The sequence below is a fragment of the Calliopsis andreniformis genome, chromosome 9 (genome assembly GCF_051401765.1).
Source record: "Calliopsis andreniformis isolate RMS-2024a chromosome 9, iyCalAndr_principal, whole genome shotgun sequence".
NCBI lineage: Eukaryota > Metazoa > Arthropoda > Insecta > Hymenoptera > Andrenidae > Calliopsis > Calliopsis andreniformis.
The window spans coordinates 2,354,042-2,364,734 of NC_135070.1; the positions used below are offsets into that span (position 1 = coordinate 2,354,042).

A 10,693-nucleotide genomic window follows, 5' to 3' on the forward strand; every position below is an offset into this window, starting at 1 on the left:
AGTTGAACAACTTTGCACCCCGAGCAAAACATTGAAAATTTATGTAACGAAAATTTTAGGGAAGTATGTACACAACAATATTTTAATATGTTGCTTTTAATAAGGAAATCAGCTGTATCAAATTGATTTATATGATAAGAAAAAACACTGTATTATATGCTCCTGAGATCCTCTTATGTATCAGTTTTGAACTGTGTTCTTATTTTAGATTTTAGTGTTACAAAAATCATACGTCTTTCCCTTATAGATTTTCAACTGAGAAGTATAATAAAATAGTTTCGTTTAAGTAAAGTAAAATATATGATTAACCATTCTTTAACAAAATTTCTTTCAATATTTACTCGTTCTAAAATCAAATATGTAATTGAAGTGATGTCAGTGATTCTCATTGAAAGTTAAAGCGATAAAGTCGTAGCAAAATTTTGAACGATTTAATTACAGTAATGAAAATGTAAGTCTACTTTAGGCAATAGAAAGTCAAATTAAGAAAGAAAATAGTTGAAGTAAATTGAAAATTTTTATATAGTACTGTGCATTGTGCATTGGAACGGAAATTAATGATTATGAGTGTCACTGACATAAATAACCGATGGAACTTTCAGTAGCGGACTAGTCGGTGTCGGTATCAGTCGGTAATTGTAGCACGTACACATATGATTGTCAGTCGAATAATTTTGAAGCGTATTGTGTGGAATTGCTTCTAAAAGGAGCGATTTAAGATAAGGATAGATGAACTGATGGATACTCTTATGAAAGAACGCACATAGTAATTTTTCACGATTGAAATGTCGTACAAAATCGGACAACGTGTTGAGGTTCCTGGTAAGGACTGTCAAGGAGTAATCGCCTATATCGGTCACCCGAGTTTTGCTTCGGGAAAATGGATTGGAGTGATACTCGACGAACCGAAAGGGAAAAACAATGGCACAATTAAGGGTCAATCGTATTTCAAAGTATGTCCTGTATTTTTCTATGTTTATTTCACGATGCTGTAACACTATTAAAATACAGGGTGTTACCCAGTGAAAAGGCATGTAATATAGGATGTATAAGTATAATTAAGCGTCTTATACTGTTTACATGCCTTCTTGTTTTGTAGAATCTTGCATTTCAAATTTTCTGTGCAATAGTTAACCATTAATTCCAATAAATAATTGTACAGGTTGTCAAAAAAGGCCTTTAGTCTTTAAGGGTTTATTGACCTCATAGTCTTATAAACATGATAGGTTTTTAATTCAATTCTTTTTTTACAAAATCTATATATAAATATATGAGTACATTGATATAAATAATAGCATATTTCAAATGCAAAGAAATAAATATTCTCCATTATATCTTGTACTAAATGTAATAATCATAGGGTATCAACTTTTATGTCATTCACATCTGTTTGTTTCCTTAGTGCACTGAAAATCATGGAATGTTTGTACGACAATCTCAACTCATTTTATTGGATGAAGCGGGTAATAGAACAGAACCTGCTAGTCCATCTTCAGCTGGCAGTAGTGCTACAACACCTGACGAAGTCAGTGCGGCAAGAGCCAGAAGTCGGTTAAATAGGTATGTTTTATGTTTGAAATGCATAATACAGTGCCAGACATATACTTACAGTCAACTATATTGTCATTACCTCTATTATGGTATCCACAATATTTATAATTTAGTTCATTATACTTTTACTATATTTGAGATATATGTATATTACCTATTGTCTTTCATATCACTTATATAGCTTCAATATTAGAGGCAATAGGAAACAGTTTGGGCACATACGTAGAAACATCATTAAAGCTCATGCTTACAGCATTTGTTTTGAATTTGCTGACCTTGCAATCAATTTTCACTGGTTTGTCCATATGTTCAGAGAGTGACTACATCACAATTAAAATGTATTAACCATATGTAAACCTAAAAATATAACACCAGAGTAACACTGTCAAGTGCGGTAAAAAAGGAGCTGATGTACCAAAATAAAAATATTTCTTTACAATTGAAAGGTTCAAATAAAAAATGACCCTTATCGATTTTTTTCAGTTTTTAAGTAATAACGCATTCTAGTAGTAGAAGTAAGACTCACACCATCATAGAATCTGTATGAAAAATCAATAAAATGACAAGGATCGTTTTTTATATAAACCCTTCAATTGAACATATCTTTTGGGGCATGTCATAGTGGTATGCAATATATTAATATTCAGAAAACTTTAAAAAATGTTTGCCCTAAACTGGAAGCTCATTCCAGTCATCTGTCTATTTATTAATGGGTTCTTGCTCAAACTCCAAGTGTATTAGACGTGTTTTTATGTGTCAGTGTCCTGTGACTAGCCCCACAGGTAGACGCAGTTACATCTTAGAGTCATGCCTAGCTTTTTTGGGAATCCTTCTAACCAGAACCATCATGTGCCTCATATTCCTGGCTTGGTTTCAGAGCTGATTGAGTTGCGCTTTTATCCAGCCCTTCTTAGCTTGCTCCTTAATGGACTCTATGGAGACCTCGACAGAATAAATTGGATCTGGAATTGATCTTGATTCCCCTTTCTGGTCCTTCTTATTCACTGTCTCATTACCTTCAATTTCAGTGTGTTTTGAAAACCATATCAGTCTAATGCAGTTGATTTGTCAGTCGCGTTAACATGCTTACACAATTTTGTATAGGTATACCAAGCGAACTTGAGGCATGGGCATATAAGCTTTATACTGTGTTCAGGCCTTAAGCTTGCCTGGTCTACCAATTTTGGTCTTGAAGTCATTCGTGCACAAGATAGGCTCTGCACTCCCCAAATAAGTAGTCTCTTTATGTTCCTTATCCAGACATCTCTGTTCCTGCAGTTTAGGGTTTCTTCAAGGTCCCTGTGTTTCTGTCAAATTGTCTTTTCTCACCTGTGACGACAAAGCTAAATAACAATGGAGGAGCTATTGGTACCTCAAGGACATTGTTTGTGATACCATAACTCCAGTACCATTCCGCTCTTGGTACGGTATCTTCTATCTTAGTTCAGAGAACCAGGTTGCGATTGGGCCTTCGTGCTCTATTTAGGCGTTTTTAGGTTTGGAAGGACCACTTACGGCACCCGCCAAATGATATCCTCCACAGCCCCTTTTTCCACCGCAGCTCGGTTACCTGGGGGTGAACCGTTCCGCGATATTCGAGAAACCATCTTAAACTCCTGTTGTTTGCTCGTCTGTTACCTGAAGACACACTGAAGATGTGTGTATGAGATATGGTCTGCGTGGTTGTCCCTGGGTGATGTTAATCATTATAATTTCGATAGATCAATTGAAGCTTGAATTAGAGTGATTGTGACAGTTAATTTCTATCATTGTAATTTTGGTCGCAGGAATGTTTTCTATTTCATCTTCGTATTCCCACGTACTCCATATCGTACCACGCATCACCCAATGTTAAACGCACACCCAACATCCCATACATACCACCCAGTGTTAAACCACATACTCAATAAAGTTTTTTTGCTAATATCTCTGAGAAATTATCTATGACGTTGACCTTGACAACATATTTCAAGATCATCGAAATCGGTGAGGTGACCCCTATTCTGCATGATTACCAAAAATACGATATGTCATATCGAAAATATTTTTGCTTATATCTCTAAAACTAAAGCCGGAATGCGATTATGTGTATATATAGAGAAAGTTGTTCAAAATCCTGATCATGACGACATATTTCAACGTCATTGAAATCGGTGATATAGACCATTTTTTAAACATTTACTGTTGGATCTGGTTTCCTCATCTCCCTCGGAAATCAAGAGTAATTGACGTTATTTTATTTAAAATTTAAGTTAATTTTCATTTACTTTGCAGACCTTTACTAAATTTTAATTTACATCTTTTTTTCTATATGATCTTACTAATAAGTAGGAGTTAATCTATAAGAAGCGTTTGTAAGTATATGTCTATCACTGTGTATAACAGTACGTAATTATGTATTTGCCAAACCTTTGTTTCTTATTATATTCACTAAGGTAGTTTAGTATATTGTGTATAATTATAATTAATTATGTGTCATAAATTTCATGCTAGCATTAGTACACGTCGAAGGAATGAACCTACTGCGTAAGTTGTTGTTTCTGTACAGTTGCTTGTGATAATTAATGTTCCAAAAAAAAGAATAAAATGCTTAATCTCATCGTAAGATTTCTTATATAAACAATACTCATTTAACAAAAAGAATAGGTATGATTAGGAGAAAAGGTAATTAATAGATTCTTGAAATTCAAATGCTGGTCATAAAAGAGTACGGAGAAAAACATCTCCTGCACATGTTACCTCGCAGCAATCTGACAAGCTTTCTGGGTAAGAATTCGTATGAATTGATCATTGAGACCACTATATCAATATTTTATTTAAATGCTTTTGTATGTGTAAACAGCAAAAATCATGATTGCTTGTCATAATTTTTAATGGTTCTATGTGACTTCACTATATTATGAGCTTTCTTCATTGTAAACATGTAATAAAAAGTGTTGCAAGTGTTGCAAGAATAAATATTTATATTTATTCATAATCAAGTACAATGAACACAATATAAATATAATATTATTGTAAAAAGTTGTGGTTGGCTTGTTATTTTTTTTATGGTGCAATACAGTAGTCCATGTGTACTTCTAAATTTTCCTTTAATAGAACTACAATATCGTTCTAAAAGGTACAATGTATGTATTTAGTGGTAATGTCTGAGTTATATCATAATTCTATTGGCTTCTACGATTCACATAATTTACATGCAAAAATATGTAACTCTATAGTGCTAATACAATTTTATATTGTATACATTACATTAATTTTGGTGTTATAAATCTTTGATCTGTTTCTACATCGAAACTATTAATTTGTAATTTTTACAGTTCACGACTGTCATTGGCTGGTAGTAGAACACTCTTGAGCGCTCCAAGTACTGAAAGTTTGTCTGGATCACAACATGAACGTAAAGATGGGGGAGAGTCGCTTATACCAGCACCAACATCTACCAAACGAGCATCATTCATCGAGGTATTGTCTCTTTGTTTCAAAAATTATTATTCTAATAGTAGTATTATATGATAAGTTGATGTATCTTTTACTTATATGAACACAGTCAATGGATTATTCTGAGGATTTCATAAGGCATAAATATATGATACAGTGTTTTCAATGACATATAAATATTCATGATTAAATTAACAGGAGACCATTGATTTCTGTTGTTTTTGAATTTCTGGGCTTTTAATAATAATTTATAATTTATTTGTCGTTCTACTTAGAGAATCTTACCGTGTGACTCGATAGTAATGCAGCAACATGCTTCATTGCCAAGAGATTCTTGGAAATCTAAAAAATACATAAACTATAAAGTTTGAGAACAAGTTAGATAGTTTCGTTGACACAGAATGATTCATATGGGAATGCACGTACGTGTTTCAGAAGTCCCCTAGCACGAGCTCGCCTCCCGGCAAAAAGCCAAAGGCCCAAGATGATCACAATAATGTAATTAATACTCATTAATTGTAATATCTAAAATTTTCTCATCTGACCTTAAACTTTCTCATATTAGTTGTTTGTTGATCATAAGCATTTTGTAACACATGACTTCATAACAACTAGCATCATTGCACTTTAATGGGTTTACCTGTTCTTAATGGATTATGGAATTGATTTATCCACCATCATATCCATCATTATGTTAAGCATCTGCTTCGTTAATTGAGTTCTGTGATGCTTCGATAGTTTATCATTTTTAAAAAAATAGAGGGTATTCAGATACATAGTTACTTCTTTAACAATTGGATGCTGAATTCCTCTCACAATCGTATTAGCGAGGCAATAATAACTATTTTACGAATACGCACTTAACACCATTTGTGGTATAAAGGTGTACTACTACTCAGCCTTCTCTTTTTTTTTGTTTATCACTTACCAAGAACTAGATGTCCCTGATTTAAATTGGTATTTATAAACAGTTAGGATACAATAGTTGACTTAGTGGATATTGTGCCTATTTGTATATCCCAATGTCATATAACACAATTCAACTCATTGACTGAATCTTCTATACTTGTTAGAACTAATAGAGTATTCGGTGTAGCTTGTTGGTGTCTTTTATTACAATTAATCTCATTAATCACATTAAAATATACTAATTCTACTGAATGTACATACAAAAGCAACATACTTCTAAAGCATAATATTTTTGTACAGGAAATATAGGGTGTTTTTTTCATTACCGCAAATACGAGATTTTATCTTTATTTGCATATTCATAAATTATTCCATTGAAATCTAAACATCCTAGGATACATCAGGTATGCAGAAGGACTTGAAGAAGCTCTTTTGTAATATGTACAATATTTTTTTCCAGTGCGATAATAAAAGAAACACCCGAATCATGTAAAATCATAGTTTTATATATTTGTTTCTTTACAATTTAGACAGGTTTTGTAGAGACTTTGAAACCACAGTTTGTACCTGGCCAAGTAATGGCAGGTTCTGCAGCAGCTGCAAATGTAGTTGAGGAAAAGTTGTCACATTTGCAACTTCAACAAGAAAATGAAAATTTGAAATCTCAGGTAAATTGTTTAAAGAGTATTTATTATTTTTAAATTATAATATATTTATAAATTATATGTTTACATGTTGAATATCTTTGTAGGTCCGTGATCTTACCGAAAAAGTGGAAACTTTGCGAGTGAAGAGAATGCAAGACAAAGAACGAATGAAAGATTTTGAGAAAACGAAACTTCAGCTCGAACAACTTCTTGAATTCAAAACGAAAGTTATGGAGAGTCAGGTAATTATAATAAAAAGTTTATAAATTTTTTCCAATTATATTTATATTCTTTTCTTTAATTATTTGAAATTTAAGGCTAGTATTCAAAGAGAACTTCAACGAGCGCGTCAAGAAGCAAGAGAAGCACACGCAGCTCGAGAACAGTTCCAAGAAGAAATGGCAGATCTTGCAGAAACGGTAGAAATGGCTACTTTAGACAAAGAAATGGCTGAAGAAAAAGCCGAAACATTACAAATTGAGTTAGAGCAACTAAGAGAAAAATTAGAAGAACAGACATTAGACTTAGAAATCTTACGTACCGAAATGTCTGAAAAGGTACAATATTTCATCGTAACTATAGTACACTGTTTTATTTGAGGCACATATGTAAGTAACAATATAATTATTTTAGGCTGCGGGAAGAGGCTCAACCACTGGAGCTTCAAGTTACGAGATAAAACAACTGGAACAACAAAATAATCGGTTACGTGAAACCCTCGTGAGAATGAGGGATCTTTCCGCGCATGAAAAACACGAATTCCAAAAACTTCAGAAAGATTTGGATCAAAAGAAATCAGAAATACTAGAGTTAGGTCGGACAAAAGAGAAATTGTCTGTAAGAGTGGAAGAGATGGAGCATCAAATAGCAGACTTACAGGAACAAGTCGATGCTGCGCTAGGTGCTGAAGAAATGGTCGAAGTACTTGGTGAAAAGAAAATGGCATTAGAAGAAAAGGTTGCAGAATTGGAAGAAGCCGTAGCAGATTTGGAAGCTTTACAAGACATGTCGGATCAACTTGCTGAATCGTCAAAAGAACTAGAGCTAGAATTGCGTGAGGAATTAGATTTAGCTCTTGGAGCAGCTCGTGATGCCTACAGACACAGAGACGCAGCTTTGGAAACATTGGCAGATCGTGAACTTACGATTACGAAGTTCCGTGAACTTACTCATCAATTGCAAGGGCAGTGTATGCAATTACAGCAACGCGTGCAATCTACAGAAAGCTCTAAATTTGGAGGAGGTGCAGAACAACAGTTGGCAGAAATTTTAGACTTTCAAAAAACTTTTGCTGAAACGCGCGCACAAACGAAAGCGGTTGATCTTGAATTACGGCGTATAGAAGCTGAAGAAGCTAAGAATCACGTGGCCTACTTATTGTCCTTCATGCCTCCTGCGTTTTCAGTTCGAGGTGGAGATTACGATGCTATCCTGACGCTTCTCCTTGTACCAAGAGTGATACAAAAGACTGAAATACTTATGTCGCAAGTGCGAGACAAGTATAGATCACTGGACAAAATAGACAAGGCAGCTGTAGTTAAAGGTCATTCGGTAGCACAATATGCCTTTAGATCACGTCTCTGTGCATATATGTATGCGTTACAAACATATCTCGGTTGTTTTGAATCGGCCTTAAAAGTTTGTACTCCTGAAACATTACTTGCGACTGGAGCAGTATATCCAGAAATGGCTGCACAAGAAAAATCTTTAGATTTCTTAATAGAGTTGGCAAAGAAAGATCAATTGGACGAAAATGTACCAATGGATGCTATCGAAAAATGTTGTGGCTACTTCTGTACAATGTTTTCTGTATTATTCGGAGAATCTATCAATCAAGCTCGTTTAGTAGTCAATGGCACTAGAATGTTGGAGAGCTCTTGTGATGCTATCACGACAGATGCTACAGCGATTAAGATTTTAATTCAGGGTGACGGTGGTGATATTGGTCTCCTTTGTCAACATGCTGAAACAACTTGTGAAGTTATTCAACAACACTTGCGATCTGCTAGAAGGCGGGTACTAACTGACCATTCTACTGCCCTTCATTCTGCGCAGTCGAACTTAGGCTTGGATAAAGATTGCAGCGAGCAAATGTCGACCTGTTATCAACATGCTGTGAAGGTCATGAAAACGTTCCAAACTTTATTGAAGAGTGCTGTACAAGCAATTATAACAAATGGAGACTTGGATATGGGGCTTACTGCAGATAAGTTGAAAGAAATAGCTTCTATCTCGTGTGAAAAAATCTACGATACTGAAAATATAGGACCTGTAGCTACGATTAAAGGCAGCTTAACTGTGATTCAACAGGGAGCAGCCAATTTAGCACAAAAAATGGCTGAATACGAGAATGAACTTGCTATAAGTGGACAATTATCGCAACAACAGGAACAGGGTGCAGAACATGAGTCTGTAATGCCTATTAAGATAAGAGCACAGATAGCGAGAAAAGAGGCTGAGGAGACTAAGGTGCTCAGTAGAAAATTAGAAACCAGAGATAATGATATTCGCGAAGCAAGATTAGTTCTCAGAGAGAAACAGGATGAACTATGTGAAATGATTTTAAGAAAGGATGTTGCAGAGAAGAAACTTGCTACTCAACAACACGAACACGAGTTAAATGTGGAAAAATTGAAGAGAAAATTGGAGGAAGCTCAAAACCAGTTGAGACGAAAGGAAAAGGAATTCGAAGAAACGATGGATCATCTTCAAACAGATATAGACAGTTTGGAAACTGAAAGAGGCCAACTAAAAGAGAAATTAAAATCTATTGGAAAGAAATCGATAATGTCTGTATCAGGAGCAGATAATATGACTGGAAGTACTACATCAACATCAGGAATTCAAACGTTGGATAATAAATTCTTGGTACAAGAAATATGTGCCCTCAAAGAAGCTTTGAACAGTGAAAATCAACAAAGGAAAAAACTGTTGTCCAACACATTACGCGTAAAATTGGAAAGCTTAGACCCAATAACCACTCCAAGATTGAAATCGGTTGATCCAAAAATACAAGAACTGAAAAAGAAGACCAATGATCTTATTAATGACATTAAACAAGCTATGACGTTTCCTACTGTTCCCGATTTAAGACGTAAGCAATCATATGATTTCGAAAGCCCGACCTTAGAAAAAGCAACGCCAGTATATCAGTTGTTGCAACGTCAGATAACCATGAGAGGTTTGAAAGAACGTGTTGACCAATTAGTCGGTGAAGTTCGTGAGGAGATTGTGAAGAGAACAGCGGGAGGTATGGCTGAGGCCAACTTCGCAATATTTCCAAATCGTGAAATGGCAGCAGCAATGCAGGAAAATAAATTAGTTGCTGCCGAAGTTGCAATACCTCATAGTGGGCCCGAACAAGTTCTCACTTTGAATATAGGGACTCAAGAACTTAGAAAAATTCATACGTTATTATGCTATTAATTTTTATTTACTAACTATTAGTCTGGTACTAGTGTCGCAAAATATGCTACCACAGAAACACTGAGCGAATATCACTGTAAAATATATTATTTGTATTCTTTATTTTTCACATTTGCTTGCGCATAGGCTGTGGTAGTTGAACATATTCTGTTGTACTTGCAATACAATTGATCTATTTTGTATATGAACAAACAATTCATTTTTTTGCATTCGAAGAAAGGAAGAACGGATCGAATTTATGGCGATAGTAACGCAACATTTTAGAGCGTATGCTTATTTATTTCCGATTGTCTATAGCACGATGACCGGTGCATCGTTGCTAGTAGACTGCAGTATTTTGTAGCTTTATAAATTCGAATGTTATTATCATTAACAATTTGAACGATAATGTTCAGTGTCTTTATATTTATGGCTCCTGTGTAATAATCTTTCAAGGATTCGTCAAATATACGACTTAAAAAGTATTTACATAAATTATCTTTAACAAATCCCATCTGCCGAGAATATCGCAACATAGTTCTTAGAGCGGTTATATATAAATATTATCCTCTTTGAACAATAATATATTGTTTTGGATAATTATAGTAATGATAGTAATAATGATGATAGTGGTGGTGGTGATGATGATGATAGCGATGATGATGATAATAATGATAATGATCGTGATCATGATGACGATGATAGTGTACTGTCATCGAAATTGATACTTAATGAAATAGAGA

At 34.5% G+C, this 10,693-nt stretch overlaps 1 protein-coding gene across 6 annotated transcripts; it reads left to right on the forward strand.

Annotated features, from left to right (window-relative positions):
* Positions 1-625: 625 nt before the first annotated feature.
* Dctn1-p150 (dynactin subunit 1) lies at positions 626-10,435 on the forward strand. 6 transcript variants are annotated; one of them, XM_076386108.1, is made up of 10 exons: positions 626-953; positions 1,403-1,560; positions 4,045-4,077; positions 4,258-4,317; positions 4,869-5,013; positions 5,425-5,487; positions 6,429-6,566; positions 6,650-6,787; positions 6,863-7,102; positions 7,179-10,435. In XM_076386108.1, the coding sequence occupies exons 1-10, from the start codon at positions 786-788 to the stop codon at positions 9,969-9,971; spliced, it is 3,936 nt and encodes a 1,311-aa protein (XP_076242223.1). In that variant the 5' UTR covers positions 626-785; the 3' UTR covers positions 9,972-10,435. The 6 variants fall into 6 exon arrangements, with proteins under 6 accessions (XP_076242223.1, XP_076242224.1, XP_076242227.1 ...); XM_076386109.1 differs by having other exon boundaries at positions 4,051-4,077; XM_076386112.1 differs by lacking the exon at positions 5,425-5,487.
* Positions 10,436-10,693: the final 258 nt, after the last annotated feature.

Coding starts and splice junctions, on each gene's coding strand:
- Dctn1-p150 (XM_076386108.1), top strand. CDS start 786: ATGTCGTACAAAATCGGACAACGTGTTGAGGTTCCTGGTAAGGACTGT. Junction 1,561..4,044: donor GCCAGAAGTCGGTTAAATAG/GTATGTTTTATG, acceptor ATTTCATGCTAG/CATTAGTACACGTCGAAGGA. Junction 6,788..6,862: donor CGAAAGTTATGGAGAGTCAG/GTAATTATAATA, acceptor TTGAAATTTAAG/GCTAGTATTCAAAGAGAACT.